The sequence below is a fragment of the Pristis pectinata genome, chromosome 14 (genome assembly GCF_009764475.1).
Source record: "Pristis pectinata isolate sPriPec2 chromosome 14, sPriPec2.1.pri, whole genome shotgun sequence".
In the NCBI taxonomy this organism is placed as follows: domain Eukaryota; kingdom Metazoa; phylum Chordata; class Chondrichthyes; order Rhinopristiformes; family Pristidae; genus Pristis; species Pristis pectinata.
Genome location: NC_067418.1, coordinates 45,971,526 through 45,994,050, shown reverse-complemented (window position 1 = coordinate 45,994,050; position 22,525 = coordinate 45,971,526). Strand labels below are relative to the sequence as shown.

Sequence of the window (22,525 nt, the reverse complement as noted above, 5' to 3'; positions counted from 1 at the left end):
ACTGGGCATACAGAGGGAAAGATTTAAGGATGTGATCAAAGTGTCCTTGAAGAAGTGCAACATCCCCACTGACTCCTGGAACTCTCTGGGCTTTGACCAGTCATACAGGGGAGGTAGCACTTGAGATGGCACTGAGAACCTTGAGTACATCCATCGGGAGGACACAGAAGCCCAGGGTAAGCAATGGAAGGAGGGCATCATCTCACAAACTATGCCAGGCACCCCATGTCCCATGTGGGATAGAGTCCCCACATTGGCTTCATCAATCACTTCAGAACCCACAGAATTGGAATGCAAGCAAGTCATCCACCATCCCCAAGAGACTGCCTCACGGAGTGTGAGAGGCACACTCATTTTTGCATGATTCGACTTGGAGGAGTAGAACATCACAGAAAATTGGGAACTTCCTTTGAGTTGCACAAGGTCCACACTTTGCACAAGGTCCACACTGCCTCCCAGTGCCAGAGACCCGGGTTCGATCCTGGCCTCCGGTGCTGTCTGTGTGGAGTTTGCACGTTTTCCCTGTGACTGTGTGGGTTTCCCCCAGGTGCTCCAGTTTCCTCCCACATCCCAACGACATGCAGGTTAGTAGGTTAATTGACCACTGTAAATTGCCCCCAGTGTATAAGTGAGGGGTAGAATCTAGGGATTAGTTGATGGGAATATTTGGAGAATAATACTGGTTAGGGTAGAATTAATGTAAAAATGGTGGTTGTCGGTCGACATGGACTTGTTGGGCCAAAGGGCCTGTTTCCATGCAGTATGATTCTATGACTCCAAGAATACAGAGTTAATACATGTTGTCGTAGAGTAATAGAGTAATGCAGCATGGAAAGAGGCCCTTCAGCCCAACTCATCCATGCTGACCAAGACACCCGTCTAAACTAGTCCCATATGCCCACGATTGGCCTCAATCCCTCTAAGCCGTTCCCATCCATGAACCTGTCCAAATGTCTTTTTAATGTTGTTATTGTACCTGCCTCAACCACTTTGTCTGGCAGCTCATTCCATAGACACAGCATCCTCTGCATGAAGTAGTTGCCCCTCAGGTCCCTTTTAAATCTTCCCGTTCTCACCTTAAACCTGAGCCCTCTAGTTCTTGGTTCCTTTTCTCCAGGGAAAACAGAGCCAGCCTATCCAGTCTCTCCTCATAACTCAGGTCTTCCAGTCCAGGCAACATCCTTGTAAATCTTTTCTGCACCCTCTCTAGCTTAATCAGATCTGTGGTGACCAGAACTGAACACAGTTCTCCAGGTGCGGCCTCACAACTTGTACAACTGCAACATAACATCCCAACTTTTGTACTCAGTGCCCCGACTGATGAAGGCCAGCGTACCAGTCGGCGATTTCACCATCGTGTCCACCTGTGATGCCACTTTCAGGGAACTAAATACTTGCACTCCCAGGTCGCTCTGTTCTAAAACACTCTCCAGGGCCCTACCGTTCACTGTGAAAGTCAGACACTGGTTTGACTTCCTCAGCCCATTTACCTAGCTGACCAAGATACCTTTTTAATCTTTTATAATCTTCTTCATTGTCTATACCACCTACTTTAGAGTCATCTGCAAACTTACTAACCATGCCTTGTACATTCTCATCCAAGTCATTTGTCTGAAGGACAGACAATGTTGCATTTGCTTTAATAACCCTTATCTTAATGTTAACAATCTTTACAACAATCTTGTATTACAGCAACAACATTAACACATTACAATATGTCAAGAAAACTTGGCTAATACATCCAAAACATTTTACCACATAGTTTAAGCTACTGTTTACACAATAATTTGTGGTGGTGGGAAGCATTTTGAAAATCCTCTCTGTCTGATGTTCTACTGCCCTCCTGGAACACTCATCATTGAGATAAATGACACCAGTATGAATGAATTGCAAGAGTTAGGAGGATTGATTAACTAATGCAACTCTGCATCTCCAAAGTCATTGTCTGAAACATACCACCCTGAGGGAACTGATGTAGTGCAGCACGTCGGTGTACTCCTTCCAAGTGTGGTTACTTCATACAATGTCTTGCTCTACATGAGATTCCACATAACAGGCTCTTTGCTGTTATTATTTTTACTGCAAGTTTGGACAAACATCTGACAGCTGGAACGGTCTCTGCCTCATAAAGCACAACAAGATCAGCCATGTAGAGTAACAAAGAGTTACTGACTGGAAGTATTCAACCAAGTCATTAAGGCTGCTAAAAATTCTGTGATAATATCTGTGCGTGTTAGCTCCCTGTGCATGTAGCTAGTTCTCTTACTCTGGGAAACTCTTGAATCAGATATAGGATAGCTGACATTGGGTGAGATCCAGACTAAGGCCAGCTCGCCTTAACACATTGACAGCATGGCTGCTTAGCAACATACACAGCAATGATTACTATGCAACCTACAGCAATAAATAGTGGAATGCAAGTGTAAATAGAAAACAGTTCCATGATTTACACAGTAATAAAAAGAGTTTTGAGGTACTTTACGGAAGTGGTACCAATAGAGTAAATAAAAGGCTCACAAGGTGACACAACTATCTATTTTGCTGCAGATGGCTCCAGAGACATTGAAAAGGTGTGTATCCTTTTAAATCCCTGATAAATCAGTAAATGGGCACCATAAAGTAGTGGATAAAGTGAGCAAAGGTCATCGGTGGGAAGGGACTGCAGAATGCAATGGGCCAGGTGTTGCCCTTTCACCTCAGGCACCAGGGTGTGAATACCAAGTGAACAAATGCAAAGATTAGAAGACGAACAGGGAGCCTAAGAGGTGGGAGCAGAAGGAAAATCGAAAAAAGAGCTGACTGATGCTGGAAATCTGAAAGAAAACTAGAAAATGCTGGAAAAAAAATCAGCAGGTCAGGCAGCATCTGTGGAGAGAGAAATAGTTAATGTTTCATATCCAGGACCCTTCACCAGAACTGGAAAATTGAGAAAATCACCTAGTTCAGGTAGCAGGAGGGCAACGAGTAGAACAAAGGGAATTTGGTATTGGTATTGGTTTATTATTGTCACTTGTACCAAGGTACAGTGAAAAACTTGTCCTGCATACTGATCATACAGGTCAATTCCTTACACAGTGCAGTTACATTGGGTTAGTACAAAGTGCATTGAGGTAGTACAGGTAAAAACAATAACAATACAGAGTAAAGTGTCACAGCTACAGAGGAAGTGCAGTGCAGGTAGGCAATAAGGTGCAAGGTTACAACAAGGTAAATTGTGAGGTCAAGAGTTCATCTCATCATATAAGGGAACCGTTCAATAGTCTTATCACAGTGGGATAGAAGCTGTCCTTGAGCCTGGTGGTACGTGCCCTCAGGCTCCTGTATCTTCTGCCTGATGGGAGAGGAGAGAACAGAGAATGACCCGGGTGGGTGGGGTTTTTGATTATGTTGGCTGCTTCACCAAGGCAGTGAGAGGTAAAGACAGAGTCCATGGAGGGGAGGCTGGTTTCCATGACACACTGGGCTGTGTCCACAACTCTCTGCAGTTTCTTGAGGTCCTGGGCAGAGCAGTTGCCGTACCAAGCTGTGATGCATCCAGTTCAGATGCTTTCTGTGGTGAATCGATAAAAGGAAAATTTCTCAGATAGGGTGAGACCAGATGACTGAATATGTCTGTTAAGGGACAGTTGAGATCAGATTAAGCTTATTTGCCTGTGTGATGTGTTGCCAATGGTAAGGCCAGCAGGCCAGACTATACAAAAAAAAGAGAAAAGTGACCCAAAATGATGACAGGTAAAAATGTCCAGTTCGAAGACAAGAGAGAAAGGTTAAGTTATCTAAAGTTTGAGAATTCAGTATTGAATTCTGCAGGCTGCAACGTGCCCGGACAGAAGATGAGGTGTTGTTTCTCAAGTTTGCAATGGGTCTTGTTGGGGGTTACAGACAGAGCAGTCTGGGAGTGGGATGGTGAATTAAAATGGTAGGCATCAGGAAGCTCAGGGTCACTCCCACGGACAGAGCACACGTGCTCCACAAAGTGATCACCCAATCTGCGTTTGGTTTCTCCAATGTAGAGAAGGCCACGTTGTGATACCGAATTGCAATAGATGAGATTGGAAGAAGTCCAAATGAATCACTGCTTCACCTGAAAGGACCGTTTGGGTCCCTGGATGGTAGGAAGGGAAGAGGTGAAGGGACTGGTGTTGCACCTTCCGTAGTGGCATGGGAGAGTGCCGTAAGAAAGGGGTCATGAAAGGAGTGATCCTTTCAGAATGCTGAAAGAGTATGGGAAGATAATATGTGCCTGGTGGTGGAATCTCGTTTGGGCTGGCAGAAATTGTGAAGGATGATCCATTGAATGAGGAGGTTGTTAGGGTGGAAAGTAAGGGCCATATAACACCGTTCTTGCTTTGTTAAGGGTTAAGAACAGAGGTGTGGTAAATAGATGAAACGTAGTCACGGGCTCTATCGATTATGGTAGAGGGGAAGACACGGTTCAGGAAGAAGGAGACATATCTGAGGCACCTGTGTGGAATGTCTCATTATCAGAGCAAAAGTGATGAGGAACTGGGAGTCCTTACAACAGGCAGGATAGGAGGAAGTATCATCAAGGTAACTGCAGTCGCACCCTATCTGAGATATTACCTTTGTTCTACCACGACCCATTCCCCACCTTCCCCGATACCTAAACTAACCTGTTTTCTCTCTCCTCATTCTGATGAAGTCACAGACCTGAAATGCAAACTGTTTCTCCCTTCACAGATGTGGACTGACCTGCAGAGTATTTTCAGCACTTTCTGATTTTATAGGGGTGGAAGGGGGCGATTTGGCCTCTCAAGTTTCTTCACCCATTCAACAGGATCAGGGCTGACCTACCTCTATTCTTACTAGTCAAGTCAAGTCGAGTTTATTGTCATGTACACAAGTACAGAGAGGCACAGGTACAATGAAAAACTTACTTGCAGCAGCATCACAGGCACGTAGATTCAGGCAACTCACAGAATATAAACTATACATAAATTATACAAGACAGTAAAAAAAAGACTGTGAGAAACAAGAGAGTAGTGCAAAAAAACACACAATTGGAGACAAGTCCATGGCAGTGCAAGAGGTGGTCCACAGTGTTCCATGACTGAGGTAGGGTTTAGGGTTGTGCAGGTCAGTTCAAGAACATGATGGTTGTGAGAAAGTAGCTGTTCCTGAACCTGGTGATGTGGGACTTCAGCTTCTGTACCTCCCGCCCAATGGTAGCAGCAAGAAGATGCCATAACCCAGATGGTGGGGATACTTGATCTCCACATCTCTTGCTTTCCTGGCTTCAAAACGTCTAACAGTCTCAGAAAAGCCTTCAACCTGAAACATTAACTCTGTTTCTCCCTCCACAGATGCTGCCTGACATGCTGAGTGTTTCCAGCATTTTCTGTTTTCATTTCAGATTTCCAGCATCTTCAATGTGCTTTGGATTCTTGTCTATCAATCTCATCCTCAAAGGCACTCAACCACTGAGCATCCACAGACTTCTACGACAGGGAATTCCAAAGATCCTCAACTCTCTGAGAAAAAGATAACATCTCTTCCTCAGTCCCAACATCCAACCCCATATACTGAGATTATGCCATCTAGTTCCAGAATCTCTGGCCAAAGAAAACAACCTCTCAGAATCCACATTGTCAAACCCCTTTATCTTCCCATCACTTTCAATCAGATTGTTTTAGTTTCAGCTTCAGAGAAAACGGGCTCATTCCACTCAGTATTTCTTCATAGAACCCTCATCTCATCCTAGGGGAATCAATCTAATAAAACAAGTCTTCCAAATCAATATGTACCTTCTTATTGTTTCTTGTACCTGTATACAAACCATCTGTATTTCACGTACAGTGATACCCAGTCCTCCCTGAATACCTTCAACACAGTTAATACTTTCAGTCAGTTTCAAAAAAAAATTCTGTATTTCCCCCACCCTCCCTGCAACTTAAAACTAACTTGTTTTCTCTCTTTAAGAGTTCTGATAAAGGATCTTCGATCCGAAATATCAACCCTGTTTCTCTTTCCACAGATGCTGCCTGACCTGCTGAGTGTTTCCAGCATTTGCTGTTTTTATTTCTCTTCTTTTCCGTACTTTATATCAAGTAAATAACCTCCTGTTTACCCACAATATACTCCATCTGCCACCAGCCCCATGATCCTTTATCTTGCATACACTCTTTAATGCATTCTACATAATTGGCTGTTCAAAGTTTAAATATACCACATCCACTGGTTCCCCTTTCTTTATCCTGCCCCCCTTTATTCACACTAGAAATCTTCTGTCCTTCCATCCATTTCCCCGCAGTTGTGAATGTCTTGGGCATCCTAATATATATATTTTCAACTGTCACGGGGCTGTGTAAATGTCTGGAAGAGGTAGAAAAAGCCTAAATCAATTAGAGGATGCAAAACCTGAAAAATTTCCTCTCTGACCAATTTAAGAGATTCTAACTAATTCAGGAGATCACATTGCCCTGATTAACATTGCATGATTTCTATTCTTTGTCCAAGGAATGAAAATCTTTCTGTACTTGTTCATAAACATACCATGAAATAACTTATCTGAACCCAGCTTCTAATAGCATGAGTCCAGTTATCACCCTTTAATTGCTCAGAGAGGCTGCACTGGGACTTGGTGTGAGAAATGGAAAATTTATACACCGACAAGCAGCTTTAGAAACTGACACCTTGTGGGGACAGTGTGGAAGGAGCTTTAGTCCACATTTAACGCTCTCCCAGCTCTGAGAGAGGCTGATTGGAGAGTATAGAGGATTTCTTGTTCTGGGAGAGCTTGTGCTGTGCCATGTCTTCAGTGCCTTGGCTTCAGCCTGAAATCTCCTCTGAAGCAACCAGGGGAAACTCACCGGTCACAGTGAGAGCGTGCGAACTCCACGCAGACAGCACCAGAGGTCAGGATCAAACATGGGTGAGTGGAGCTGTGAGACAGCAGGACTAACTGATGTGCCATCATACTGTCCTAATCATGAATCTCCTCTCAAACCCCTCACCTACCCCACTCCTTGGCTTCACAGAAATAACTCCAGCTTTTCCAATCCAGCCTTGTAGCTGAAATCTCTTACCCTTGGAAATGATTCCAGCAAATCCTTATTGCATCCTCAAGTGTGATGGTCAGAATTAAACACCAGTAATCAGTGCTTTATAAAGATTCACCACAACCCTCCTGCTTTTGTAAGTCAAGGACGCCTTGTGCTTTTACAACCACACTCTCAACATGCCCAGCCTCCTTCAAGAATTTATGCACATGTACACCTGGAGCCCTCTGTTCCTGCACGTTCTTTTGAACTGATTAAACCCAGATTATCTCTCATCGTTCATTCTGCCAAAATGTATCACTTCACACTTGGCTGTATTAGATTTCACCTGCCACTTCTCTATCCATTCAGCCAACCTATGTTCTCTTGCGGTCTATTACCTTTCTCCGTCCTTGAGGCAACTTCTTTTTATCGATGCTTCCACTGGTCCTTTAGTTCCACGGTTCACAAACGTTTATGTGGGATTTCATTAAAGACCTTCTAAAAATCCATGTGGATGATATTCCCTTCTCTGTTCCCTCACCAAAACATGACATGTCTTTAACAAATTTGTGTTGGATATCCTTTATTATCTCAAACTTCTCCAAGTGCCTGTTATTTTCTTGGTCCCCTGATTATTGTTTCAAAAAGCTTTCCTGCTGCCTATGTTAAAAATGACTTAGAAACATAGACATAGAAACATAGAAGACCTACAGCACAATACAAGCCCTTCGGCCCACAAAGTTGTGCTGAGCATGTCCCTACCTTGGGAATTACTCGGCTTACCCATAGCCCTCTATTTTTCTAAGCTCCATGTACCCATCCAAAAGTCTCTTAAAAGGCCCTATCGTATTCTCCTCCACCACCGTTGCCAGCAGCCCATTCCACGCACTCACCACTCTCTGAGTAAAAAACTTACCCCTGACATCTCCTCTATATCTACTCCCCAGCATCTTAAACCTGTGCCCTCTTGTGGCAACCATTTCAGCCCTGGGAAAAAGCCTCTGACTATCCACACGATCAATGCCTCTCATTATCTTATACACCTCTATCAGGTCACCTCTCATCCTCCGTTGCTCACAGGACCTGGCAGTAACTTTCATCCCTTTTTTTAAACAAGGATGAAACAGTTGAAACATTCTAGTCCCCTGGCACCTCCCCAGTACCCGAAGAGGACTGGAAGATACAGCAGGCCCTCTGCAACTTCCATCCCCAACTTCCCACAGCAATTTGGGATTTATTCCACCTGGATTTATTTACTCTTAAGCATTGCCAGCTCATACCTCATTTTTCACCTTTAACGCTTATTGAGAAATGGCAGCATGGTAAAGACTGATGCAAAATATTCCTTACATCTTCCAGTTGTGCCCACCATTGGACAGATTAGACCATAAGACAAAGGAGCAGAAGTCGGCCATTCGGCCCATCGAGTCTGCTCCGCCATTCTATCATGAGCTGATTCATTCTCCCACTTAGCCCCACTCCCCCGCCTTCTCGCCATAACCTTTGATGCCCTGGCTACTCAGATACCTATCAACCTCTGCCTTAAATACACCCAATGACTTTGCCTCCATGGCCGCCCGTGGCAACAAATTCCACAGATTCACCACCCTCTGGCTGAAGAAATTTCTCCGCATCTCTGTTCTGAATGGGCGCCCTTCAATCCTGAAGTCATGCCCTCTTGTACTAGACTCCCCTGCCATGGGAAACAACTTTGCCACATCTACTCTGTCCAGGCCTTTTAGCATTCGAAATGTTTCTATGAGGTCCCCCCCCCCCCTCATTCTTCTGAACTCCAAGGAGTACAGCCCAAGAGCCGTCAAACGTTCCTCATATGTTAACCCTCTGATCACACTACCCTCGCTACCTGCTCACTATTCACATGCCCATAGAAGACTGAGAAGCACAGTGACACGGCTAGTAGAGCCACTGCCTCACAGCTCCAGCGACCCAGGTTCAATCCTGACCTCGGGTACTATCTGTGACTGCGTGGGTTTTCTCCGGGTTTCCTCCCGCGTCCCAAAGGCATGCGGGCTGGTCGGTCGCGTACTGTCCATGGAAATGACAATATCGAACTGCTACAGCAGATGGCACTATTCTGTAAAATAAGACCTTCCGAGACTTGTGGACGTCGCCGACATAAGCACCATTTATTTGGGTTAAAGCGGCAATTGGAGCTGAAAAGTCGGACCCTGACAAAGCCCACCCCCCCCCCCCCCCCGCCGCCACCCCGCTGCCCCCACTCCCAGAACCAAAGCAATTAAAGATCGCTGGCGGGTCGGTGAAAGTCGGTACTGAATGGGTTAACGGAGGGCTTGCGGGACATCTGCTCTCCATAGGAACCTCCCACTACCCCGCAGGTCAAACTGTACTCCGGAGCTCGGATTTATCATTCATCAGAAGGACAAGCCCCAACTCTTCTTGCGTGGGGGAGGCAGGACGTACCTAAGAACAATGTACTGCTGGAATCGACCTTATTTTAGCTCGATTGTGATGGTCCCTGTTTCTAGACGCGAGTTTACAACTCAGAGAGTAATCCACATAAAAAATAATAATCCGTAAAAACCTGTGGCACTCTCTGGGGTTGGGCAGCCGCGCCTGAACCCTGTGTGTGTGTGTGTGTGTGTGTGTGTGTGTGTGTGTGTGTGTGTGTGTGTCTGACTCTGTGTCTGTGTATGTCTGACTCTGTGTGTGTGTGTCTGTCTGTCTGCCTGTGTATGTATGTTTGACTGTGTGTGTGTGTGTATGTGTCTGTGTATGTCTGACTCTGTGTGTGTGTGTGTGTTTGTCTGTCTGTCTGTCTGCCTGTGTATGTATGCTTGTGTGTGTCTGTCTGTGTATGTCTGACTGTGTGTGTGTGTGTGTGTGTGTGTGTGTGTGTGTGTGTGTGTGTGTGTGTAGCCGTGGTTGGGTGCGTGTGGTCTCGGGTCGGCTACTCTGTGGAATGTGCCGGAGAGCTCGATTTCAAAATAAAGAAGTCGGAGATGACATCTGAGATTGAAACAAAGATGAGAACGCGCCCGGTCCCAGCCCTGTCCGGATTCTGAGCTGAATTCCTGTCTCTTCGCGCTCCCGCTTTCAGCCTGTTTAGTACGGGGCACGGGAGGCAGAAACCGGGTCATTGAGGAGGGGGAAAGAGGAGGAATTAAACCAGAGAGAGAGGGAGGGGTGAAGTTACAGGACGGGGCAGGGGGTTAAACCGCTCAGAGGGGGGAACGACGGGGTTAAGCAGCTTGGAGAGGGGGGGAAGGGGAGTTTAACTCTTAACCAACTCTGTGAAGTTTGGGGAGGTGGTGGGGGGAGCGGATTCAGAGAACCAACGAGCTCTTCAAACCATCATCTCCACCAGTGGAAAAAGAGCCCCTGCGTCTAATCCCACCTTCCTATCGTAGCCCTGCCGGTCACGGATCCTCGAACACTGTGTTTAAACGTGAAGAGAGTTCCTGGCTCTTACAGTCTCCCAGACCCCCACCCCTCACCCCTTGGGCAAAGGAACATTTCCTCATCTCCCCTCTAATCCACTTACTTCAGATCTGTGCCCCGTGGTTTTGACCCAATGCTGAAGGAAACCAGCCCTTTCCATTTCATCTCTACCCCTCTATTTCATCTCCTGTCAGCCTCTTCTGTTCCAAAGAAAACAGCTCAGCTTATCCGATCTATTCCTCAGACCTACAGTCATTGGTATTGGTTTATTATTGTCACTTGTACCGAGGTACAGTGAAAAACTTGTCTTGCATACCGTTGGTACAGATCAATTCATGACACAGTGCAATGAGGTAGTACAGGGTAAAAACAATAACAGAATACAGAGTAAAGTGTCACAGCTACAGGGAAGTGCATTGCAGGTAGACAATAAGGTGCAAGGTCAAACAAGGTAGATTGTGAGGTCAGGAGTCCTTCTCATCGTATAAGGGAACCGTTCAATAGTCTTATCACTGTGGGATAGAAGCTGTCCTTGAGCCTGTTAGTATGTGCCCTCAGGCTCCTGTATCTTCTACCTGATGGGAGAGGAGAGAAGAGAGAACGTCCCGGGTGGGTGGGGTCTTTGATTATGCTGGCTGCTTCACCAAGTCTTTCTGTTCTCTCTCCAGTACGATCACAGTAAGGTGTGATTGTAAGGTGGTTGTAACCCCCGTAAGGTGGTTACCAAGACTGTACACAGTACTCATGTTGTACACAGTACCTTACTAGTGTTGTATGCAGTTCGAGCAAACCCTTCCTACTATAGTCAATGTTCCAGCTGATACTGGGTGGCACCCATCTGCTGTTCTAAGCATCTTACTACCTGTCCTGCTACCTTTGAGGATCTGTGGATGTACATTCCTCTGTTCCAATGCAGGGTTTCGACCCGAATCGTCGACAATTCCTTTCCCTCCACAGATGCTGCTCGACCTGCTGAGTTCCTCCAGAAGACTGTTTGTTGCTCCAGATTCCAGCATCTACAGTCTCTTGTGTCTCCCTTGGTTCTACCCTAATTGTCAGCGTGCTCCTATTTATTATGCATCTCCTTGGCCTGTTGAACCCACCTGAACTTATTCCCTCACACTTCTTTGGATGATGTTCTTTTATTGCTATTTTTCATCTGCATCTCCAACCTTCAGAGAAAGCTGGAAACACTCGGCAGGTACAAAGCTTTCCTCCTTTGCATGGCCAATTTTTGTTACCATGCACAGACTTCCTCATCATCTCCTCTACACTTGGTTCCTAATCATTATTCCATACTACAAGATGCAAGGGACACCCCATCAACTCCCATCAATGGCCCTCTGCCACTGAACCGGCTTTGGATCCAATTGGCCTCTACCCTCAGATTTTAGGTTGTTATCCAACCTGCCATGTAGGGCAGTGTCAAGCACCTTGCTAAAATCCATGCAGACAATATCCAATACACTGTCCAAAACAACACTCCTCCCCAAGACAGGACAGGGTAAAGACAGCACAGTGACACAACCAGTAGAGCTGTGTTTTTTTTTTGCAGTTCACTTATACTTTCAAAAAATTATAAAACGTGTCACTTTGTTCTGGTATATTTTGAATAGATACTACATGGTGGCTGTTCCTGAACTTACTTGTACTGAACTCTCCTCATGAAGACGTTGTGCTTTTGTACCTTAGCCTGGAATCTCATCACTTCCTTTGAACAACTGCAGGGAAGGACTTTACTCTGTTGCTGGAGCAGAGGAGGTTGAGAGGGGACATGACTGAGGTACATACAATGATGAGGGGGTATAGACAGGGTAGACTACAGGAAACTATTCCTCACATCAGATGTAGATAAAACTAGAGGACATAGATTCGGGAGAAGGTGGGAGAGATTTACAGGGGATCTGAGGGGGACCTTTTTCACCCGGAGAGTGGTGAGTACCTGGAATACACTGCCTGAGAGAGTGGTGGAAGCAGAGTCCCCAACAGCAGTTAAGAAGTGTCTGGACAAGCGCTTGAATTACTTAGGCTATGGACCACGTGATGGCAGATGGGATTGATTACAGGTGGATGCCCACTGGCTGGCGTGGAAATGATGGGCCGAATGGCCTGTTTCGATGACGTACGACTCTCTCAACCCTTGATGGCAGATTGATTTCCCAAATCCCTGCAATGAAGTTGGAGCTGACTGATACTTTTGTCTGAGCTCTTCCCATCCTCTGAGTACGTATGTTTGGTTTCTGTACAACAAAAGTCGCTTTGGTCTCTCTGAACAACTGATACAAATCCTCAGCAACACATAAAAGGCTGGAGGAGCTCAGCAGGTTGTTGGGCAGCGTCCACGGAGCCGACACTTCGGGTCGGGCTACAAATCCTTGGTCTTTGTGTACTGTTGCTGGTGGTGGAGGGCATTTGTGGAGTTTGCAGGCGACGATCAACGCTGCATTTATCTGCAGAAGCAGCTCTCGCAGCGCCAGACCGCGGGTGCCGTCCGTGTGGAGTTCGCACGTTCTCCCTGAGACTGTGCGGGTTCCCTCCGGCTGCTCCCGTTTCATCCCACATCCCAAAGACGTTAGGGGTTGGTAGGTTAAATGGTCGGTGTAAACTGCCCCTTGTGTGTAGGTGAGCGGTAGAAGCTGACGGGAGTTGATAGAAGTGTGTGTTGGGAGGAGGGGGGGAATAAAATGCATTAGGATGGGAATAGTGGGCGCTTAATGATCAACCCGGACTTGATGGGCTGAACGGCCGGATTCCGTGCTGTATCTCTCCATGAAGTCAAGCGGAGTGAAAGCGGGGTTTCAAAGTGGCAAGGGAGGGAAGGGAATGGTTAAACTGCAGAAGGAGGAGGGGAGCGAGCAGCGCCGTGTGCCGAGGGAGTCAAATCACTTGTAAGATTGAAGGGGGGAGGCAGACGGGTGAAGGGAGCCCGTCGTTACCAGTCGAGCTCTCGGCTGGCCAGGAAGCCGGCTTCCCTTCCGCCGGCAGCCTGCGCTCTTGTAACGGGGGGCGCGGAGGGGAAAGTCCCACCCTCCCCGATCACATGCTGGCTGCTTAAAGCGGCGAGAACCCGGCGTGGAGGAGCGGGAGAGAGCAGAAAGGGGGAGGTGGGATCGGACGCCGAGAGGGCGGCTCGGTTCGGTTCGGCTCGGCTCGGCTCGGCTCGGCTCTCTGGAGCGGGCTGAGGAATGGCGAGCAGCGGTGCCCGCCGGGCGGCTGCGGGGCAGCGGGCGCTGAGCCGCGGCAGGATGCGGGAACCCTGAGCCCAGCCCGGTGTGCGGGACGGAGAGACGGCGCGGATACCTCTCACCCTCCTCGGGAGGCGGGATGAGGGAGCTGCTGCCCGGCTTGGCTCTGCTCTGCTTGCTGGGCTGGCTGAGTCTTACCTCGGAGCCCGGGCATCCCTCGCCGCCGGCCGGGGCGAAAACTTTCCGAACTCTTCTCGCCGTCTCGTTGCGGGAGCGGGAGCGGGAGGAGGAGGAGGAGACGACAGGGGCGACGAGGAGGAGCCGCTCCCCGCCTGGACGGGCCGGGGTCGAGCTGGTGGAGCAGGGTGTGTTCTGGAGCGAGAGGGCCGACCGCTCGCCGCCAGCCGGCTTCTCGGAGAGGCACGTCCAGCGCTGGCAGCACCGAGCCCGCTCCTCCCGCCTGGTGAGCCTGGAGAAGGGCTGCGGGAGGCTGTCCAACCGCCTGGCCACCTTCTCGGACGGCAGCCGAGCCTGCGTGAGGTACGGCATCAACCCGGACCAGGTGCTGGGCGAGACCCTCTCCTTCTACCTCTCCCGCCTGCTGGGCGTCCGCAACGCGCCCGCCCTGGCGCTGTCCCGGGTCAACACCAACGCCGACCAGTGGGCGAGGGTGCGGCGCGAAGTGCAGGCGGCGCAGTGGGCGGACAGGCCGGTGGTCAGTCTGTCCGAGTGGATCGGTAACCTGAGCGACGTGGTGAGCCCGTTGCCGCTGCGGGCGGGGGCCAGGGGGCTGCACCCCTCGGCCGACGGTCTGGCCAACGTGACGGAGCGCCAGGCGCGGGAACTGGCCCAGTGGTCCGACCTCATCGTCTTCGACTACCTGACGGCCAACTTCGACCGGCTGGCCAGCAACCTGCTGAGCTTGCAGTGGGACTCCCGGGTGATGGAGCGGTCGACCAATAACCTCCACCGCACGCCCAAGGGCGCCCTGGTCTTCATCGACAACGAGGCGGGGCTGGTGCACGGCTACCGGGTGCTGCCCATGTGGGAGCACTACCACGAGTCGCTGCTGAAGACTCTCTGCATCTTCCGCAAGGAGACGGCCAGGAGGGTGGCCGAACTGCACCGGTCCCGGGACGCTGCCGGCCAGCTGCTGGCCCTGTACCTCGCCAGCGAGCCCCTGGCCCCGCAGCTGGGCTTCCTGTCCGAGGAGCACGCCCAGCTGTTGCAGAGCAGGACTGACCGATTGTACCAACATATCATGCAGTGTAAGGCCAAGTATGGTCAGTAGGTTCGGACAGGGGGTTGCCCGGTTTTGTTGGTGACCCCTTCCTTCTGTTTAACCCCTTGACTCCTATGGGTTAAGTGTTCCACCCCTCCCTCTGGGAGGTTTGTTGACTGACTGTTATGTGGTGTTCTTGTGCGAGGTGGCGAGGGAGCAACAAACAATCTGCTGGAGGAACTCAGCGGGTCAAGCAGCGTCTGTGTGTGGGGTGGGTGGATGGGGAAAGGAATTGTCCAAGCTTCAGGTTGAAACGGCGACTATTCCTCCCCCAGATATTGCCTGACCTGCTGAGTTCCTCCAGAAGATTGTTTTTTGCTCCGGAGTCCAGCATCTTTCCCCCTCTTGTGTCTCCAAGGTGGGAAGGGGCTTCCCCCTGCCATTGAGGATCAGCCTGCTCTTGGGGTAGGTGAGGGGTGGGGCTGCTCCGTTTGCAAATGGTTGGAAGACAGCTGAACATCGAGCTGAGGCTGCTTTGGAGTGCTGGATTGAGCTACATCTAATGGGCTGGAACGATTAAGAGTAAGGCGATTCCCACTCAAACAGGGTCTAAGAATACCATGCTTGTATCATAACTCTTCAAGTTTCTATGACGTTGTAATATTTTGGGATTGAAATTGGTACTGGGCAATAGCACGTAACTGGCAATAGCAAACCAGGAGTAATACTGTCACCCATACCCTAGTGACATTTGCCAGTTCATTGTTTCCTGTGTTATATTTTCATCCAAGACAAACTTCTTTTTTTGTCATCCACAATTTTATTGCTCCTGGGTTGTACTGTCTTGTAACTTCTTCCTCATACCTGGGCAAACGTCGAGTCAATCCTGCAAGTTCCTTCATCCTAGCCCCAGCCTGGTGGGAAAAAAATAGCCTCGGCAGATGTGAGAAATTGGATATTTCAAATTTCAACACGAGTTCATAATTTACCACAACAAGGGGTGACCTGACAGGTTAATAAAATTGAGAGGTATGGATAGGGTAGACAGCCTTTTTCACAGGGTGCAAGTGTCAAATACTAGAGAAGAGGTTTAAGGTGAGGGGTGGGGGGGCAGCTTAAAGATTTTCAAGGCAAGTTTGTTTTGAAGGGTGTGGTAGATGCCCACACTGCTATCTGGAGAGGTGGTAGAAGTTTATGTGATAATAATATTTAAAAGGAACTCAGAAACTTAAACAGGAATGGAGCGATATGAGCTATGTGCAGGCAGATAGGATTAATTAGACTGGTATTGGTTTATTATTGTCACTTGTACCGAGGTACAGTGAAAAACTTGTCTTGCATACCGATCGTACAGGTCAATTCATTACACAGTGCAGTTACATTGAGGTAGTACAGGTAAAAACAATAACAGTACAGAGTAAAGTGTCACAGCTACAGAGAAAGTGCAGTGCAATAAGGTGCAAGGTCACATCATGGTCAGTGCGGACATGGTGGGCTGAAGGGCCTGTCCCTATGCTGTTCCGTTCTAAGGGCTCACTTCTGTGCCGGACAGCTCTTTGGCTCTCTGACAGACTGGGTCAGGCCTTTTAGCACCTCGAGCCTGTTCCCACATTCACCGAACTGGAGCTGAAACGTGACTTAATTCCATTTACCAGCTTCAGCCTCTGCAGTCTTTGAAACCCCCAACAAACAAAAAGTACGCTGTGAATTCAATCCCAGCTTCAATGATCCAGCAGCCATTGCCTTTGAGGAAAAGTTCAGAAGTTTTATTCCTGATTTCCCTCCTAAATTGCCCAAATGTTAATATTATTTTCTTTTTGCTGTTGATTATTTACACCCACTTTCTCTCTCTTCCCCCTCCCCCTCCGCTGCTGCTCACTATTAATTCTTACTCAATCGTCACACACCAAGTTGATTAAGGGTGAAGCATCCATCCGTGAGTGAGTTTAAGGTCGGGGTAGATTGTTTTCTTGATCCCACAAAACTTTGTACCTTGCTCATTGGAGTACCTTGAGCTTTTTAGCTGAGGTACATGGTCACTGACGGAAAGAGGGGTTCTAACAGTGTGAAAGCTCCTCCCTTGAAGAGATTCTTGGCCTGGTTCTGTTGGAGGGAATGGTGAGGAGGTGGCGTAGCTGGTAGAGCCACTGCCTCTCAATGCCAGTGACCTGGGTTCAATCCCGACCCCCCGGTCCTGTCTGTGCGAACTTTGTACGTTGTTCTCCCTGTGACCACGTGGGTTACCTCCGAGTGCTCTGGTTTCCCTCCACATCCCAAGGGTGTGCAGATTGGTAGGCTAACTGGCCACTGTAAATCGCTCTTGATGTGCAGGTGAGTGGTAGAATCTGAAGAGAGTTGAGAATGTGGGGAGAATTTAAACAAAAAAAGGGGGATTCATGTAGGGTTAGGTGTAAATGGGTGGTTGAAGTAGGCATGGATTTGATGGGCCAAGTGGCCTGTTTTTGTGCTGTATGACTCTGTGAATGCTGATCAGATGAACTGCATCACAAAAAGAAAGCTGCTCCTAGCCACGACATACTGAAGTGTCACCTAAGAGGAAACTTCCTCTTCACCTCAGCAAGGGAAGTTTGCCCCATTCTTTGTTGCTGCACCTCAAAGGGGAAAGTGATGAGTCTGGTTGCCCACCTTCCTCACCCCTGATCTCTTAGCTGAGGCCCAAGTGTTGATTCTTGTGGTGCTTCGCTCGATACGGTCGGCCGAACTCAAAGTGCACTCTTGTCCCTACCTTCCTAACCAATACCATCCCCGTGCTATTTTGCATGAGCCTCATCTTTAGCCATCTTTGCTCACTGTTGGTTAACTATAACCTGATCAAAGCAGGCACTTCCTAGATTTAGGGAGCTTAAGGTTAGGAATAACACCCTCCTATTCCAAATCTTAACCAGGGGCTGTTTGTGGCTGATGAGGTTTTATTTAAAAATGTGACCAATGTAAGCAAACTTCAAATTACCCTTGATACCAGCATCTGTCATTTGGTGAATATGCCTGATTTTTTTTCTCTCCAGTACTTCATGTGAATGTGTTAGCCATAGGTGTAAAAATAATTAACACAGGGTTGCCAATAGTTGGACAGCACTGCCTGAAGAAGCAGTGGAAGCATTGTACGTACCCCGAGGATAAGTCTGGTTATGAGGGAAAGGCTGGGTTGCAGGGCTAAACGGGACAGCTCTTTCAAAGAGGTTGTGGTGACTCCTTAGCTGTATGATTCCATGACTGAGCCTTTGTATTAGATGTAAATGTGATTGGAGTCTGTCCAATACTGAAATAAAAATAAAATGCTGCAAACACTCAACAGGTCAGGCAACATCTGTGGAGAGAGACTCGGAGGTAATGTTTCGGGTCCAAGACCCTTCATCGGTAATGGTTCTTGGACCTGAAATCTTAATTTTGTTTCTCTTTCAATAGATGCTGCCTGGTCGACTGAGTGTTCCCAGCATTTTCTGTTTTCAACATCTGCAGTTTTTTGTTTAATTTCCATTTTACTATCTGATAATTTCAGTCTAGACATTAATCATTACATCCTGGAGCCCTGAACTCGTAGATTTTTGTGTTGATTAAATACTAGTCTTTGATAAGATCTGAGAGATGATCTGGTGACTGAAGTATACCACACACCCAATACCACACATGTGGAGTTTATTTGACTGTTAGAAACAATTGCATTCTTTCCTGGAAGGGGGAGATTATAAATTTTTAGGGTAATCCATGAAGGTCAGAATGAAGTCTCTTGAATCATACCAGATGGCGGTAAAACTCCCGACTGAAGTGGTTTATACTTGCAACAGCTTTGAAAGGTTTTGAAGTTGATAGGTTTTGATATCAAAGTTAAAGATGATTTAGCCAATCATCTGCTGGGCAGACAGATGTTGACTTCCTGACGGCCTGTCTAAAGATGGAGTTGTCAAAGTTTAGATGGTGTTCTGAGTACACTAAAGACCACGTGAGTCTTGGTGGTTGTTTGGCCCAGTACCTTGTGCTTGTACGGGGGAAGGGTGATCTGTGGTGACCCAGAAAGCCGTACTTGGTAACAGCATCGCACTGTTAGATGGGTCTGTGGCATACTGGTATACCGCTTTCAGGTTGCAAGGTTCAGTTTTACACCCATGATGTGATGATGTGACCAGAGGGGTCTCCAAGGGGAAGGTTTTTCTTTGTTTCATCACCTGAGACTCTCTAACACAGCTTCTTGTGTCTGGTAATAACACTCCTTTAAGCCGACTATAATGAATATAGTCCAGAGGCAAAATAGCATTTTAATAAGATGGTTCCTGTATTTAAAATAACTCTACAGCTATTTTTACTGGCCTGACGCTAGCAGTTGAGGAATAATGAGGCAAGTAAAGTGACACATCGAAATGAAAAATGAGTTTTTGAGGAGTGTAGGGGATCATTAATCTGCTATTTACTAGAATATAAATTTACATTTTATTGATTACCAACCTTAAAAAGCCCATTCCCTTCGCCTTTCCATGTGCCATTCAATCCAAAATATTAAATAGAGTTTGATATTTTTTATATTTTACCAATATCTTTCAGCCAAAACTTGTGGCTGTTGGGAACTACTCAAGAAGCGACGCCTTATCTAACACAGGCCTCCACTTGAGAGGCAATAATTAATTCCACTCAAACTTTAAGTACAGTAACATCGCTGTAAAGAAAGAGGCAACAATGTTTGTGTGGATGATGGGAGAATTGAAAGGAGCAGAGTCTACCATACAACTTTATGCACACAATAAATCGACATTAACATTTACATGTTCAGAGAGAGAATAGAGGCATGGGGATTATTTTGATTCTTGTAGCACATAAACATTGGGGGAAAATGAAGGAGACTGTGCAATCTCATGGACAATTAGGCTGCTAACTTGCAGGAGTGGAGTAACCATTTCCATTCACATTAACAGCAATTTGTTAATTTTGAATAAAATTGAAGCTTTGCAGATATCACAATGGAGTTTTGTAGTGCGGTAATAACATATGGAGCAGGATTCCGTATAGAGAGTTGGTGAAGAACAAGGTTTGTTTTTATACCTTTAACTAGCTTGAGATGTCCAACATGAAGTTCTTAATGTGTGGTCCTGATCATAATGTAAACCCCTGGGTTTATACTTTCTTACCTCCAAAGTAGGAATACTATAATCGGAAGCAGAAATATCAGTCTGGAATCCCAGTCCCGATTGTTCCTGCTGAGAACACATGGGGTTATGACCCTTTGTTGGAGGGGCAGGAGAGAAGGAAGGAGCATGGCAGTAAGTTCTTTGGCAGAATTGTCTGCAGTTGCCTAGGCTCGTGCATAATGAATGTCCGTATTGTGTGATAGCTGTTGCTTGTTAAACAGCAATTGTTTTACGTTGCAGCCCCACCTTTCCATGGCTTCCTGCATTTAAAAGCACCCTGTGGGTACCTTTTCTTGCTCGTTAACCTGAACCCCACAAATCAGGCAGTCCATGTAACAACATTATCATGTGACTGCACTTCTTATTTAAAAGAAATCGATGCCATTGATGAGGGAAGAGCAAAAATATTTGCATTTGCTCTCTTCAAAAGGGTAAGGCCTCTGGGAATGGAGGATGACAGACAGACTGCAGGATTGATTACCTCTGTGAGGATGTAGATGTGGCCCAGGGTTTCATGTGTAAGCTAACTGCTGCCTCCCTGATTTGGAGCACGAACGATTTGGTCTAAACCCATCGTGTAGTTGGACTTTAACCATGCTTTCTGCTTGTGCTCGCACACCTGAAAGCAGTGGTTATTGGACTAATTATAAGACAGAGCCCAGATGGATTTTCCATATTCCATAGATTTTGCAGTGCATTTGGCCCAACTTGACTCCACCTAATGGTTATGCTTCTCAATTTTATTGTATATAAATGTAATATATAACATGTCTCCTTTTGGTTTACAGAAGCACAGCTATTGTTTATTTGCAATACGTGTATATTTAAGAATGTGATTAATTTTGTATGTATGTTTTGGTGTAATTGTTATGACTTGTGTTTGACAATGTTAAACTTCCTCATTGAAAATTTATTTGTTGCTTGTGGAGATATTTCTGGTTGTCTTAAAGTGGGATGATTTTTTAAAATAATGGAATCTTTCATCCGCATGCGGAAGGAGCCAGTGAGTAGGAAGGACTGTAGGCGTGAACCCTTTGGAATCCCAGCTTAAATATCTTGTGATGAGGCCTTTTTCAAAGCTGGGTTTCGTCCCACTGATCTGAAACTGTTGGGGCAAAGAGTGAGCCAATGGCCTCTGAGTTTGCCCAGGATGGTCATCCCTGGTAAGATTAGAGACCCATCATTTATTGGCTACACTTGACAAAATATCTAATATTTTTATGAATTTTGTTTTGGTGCTGTCCTCTATGGCATTTCACCACCTCTACAATCCTGGGTTAATTCACTGAGCTTTGGTAACTGCACAGTTTTTGTTCACTCATTCACAGAATGGGTGTTGCAGTCAATGCCAGAATCCATTGTTAGTCACTAAATTTCCTCTTGAGTGGGATGCTCCTTCAGTCCAGAGGGCAGTTAACAGTCGGATATATTCCTGTGAGTTTGGGAACTTGTGTCAAAACAAGGAGAGCAGATTTCCTTCCCTGATGGACATCAAGCACAAAGGATCCCGCTCATCCCAGCATCCACTCACACTGGAATTATTCCAAGCTTTCTTCCCCATGGATGTGCTTGCAAATCAATTCCATGTTGTCTTCGTGCTTCTGATGAAGAAGAGCTTGCTGACGTCACCAGTTTAGATCTTTGCCCCCCTAGCCTTACTGACATGGGTTAGTTAGAAACAAAAGTAATTCTCTGTTTCCCATCCTGTCATACAAGCCTCTGTAACTGGCCTCCAATGTCAGAGAATGCAAATGTCTCCAGTCGTTTAGAATCCATGTATCTGGAATGAAGAATCCTTGTGTTTTCCTGAGGGCCTGTAATATTGGGAGACCTGGGATAAACTGACCTGACTCCATCCCTGCCTCCCAAATACCCAGACTGCAACTGGAATTCTCCCCCTTGCCCAAGAGGATGATGTGTAGTCTTTTTAAGCAGTATCATTGTGGGGAATTTTCATGTGATTGCTGTGTTCCGGTAAGGTTGCCAAAGTTGCACGCTTATACTTTTACTGGAAACAGTGGTCAGATGTTGCTATTGTATAACAACTATTGAAAGTTCTCCTCTGGTTGGAAGATTAGCCACTTTCATTTTGTGGTCTCCAGGTTTTTTTGATGGGGGTCTGTTGCTGCATTCTCCTGTACCTGAAGCTGGGATACTACTGCACAAGAGTCTTTTGTTTCAATGGAGAGTTTTAAACAGTTGTACTGGCATGTAACTTTTTAGGTAACAACAGATTTGATATCTGTCCCAAGAATGACATTTCTTGCATTCTTTACGATTGTCCAGCTTCCTCTCACGCACCTTACTCTTTGTTAATATTTTAAAGGCAATCTGAATTAATGTATCAAGAAGTTTTTATCAGACTAAAATGTCATGTATGAAAATAAAATTAGGGATCCCTTTCTCTTGTGTGTCTTGACTTGGGAGTGGAAGTGTGATGGGGAATTCAATGTTATGGAATATGGCATCCAACACAATTAACACAATTGCCAACATGTGCCACAAAGCATGTGTTGCCAACTAGGTTCTTGGGCAAACTCACTGGAAAATACTCTTTTT

The 22,525-nt window shown here is 46.7% G+C and overlaps 1 protein-coding gene across 3 annotated transcripts in view; it reads left to right on the top strand.

Moving 5' to 3' along the window:
• The first annotated feature begins 13,615 nt into the window (after window positions 1–13,615).
• fjx1 (four-jointed box kinase 1) overlaps window positions 13,616–22,525 on the top strand; it is a 440,027-nt gene continuing 431,117 nt past the window's right edge. For all 3 annotated transcript variants that reach the window (XM_052029222.1, XM_052029225.1, XM_052029224.1), the window contains exon 1: window positions 13,616–18,144. In XM_052029222.1, the coding sequence (XP_051885182.1) occupies window positions 13,746–14,897 (1,152 nt within the window). In that variant the 5' untranslated portion in view covers window positions 13,616–13,745 and the 3' untranslated portion in view covers window positions 14,898–18,144. The remainder of the gene's footprint in view (window positions 18,145–22,525) is intronic.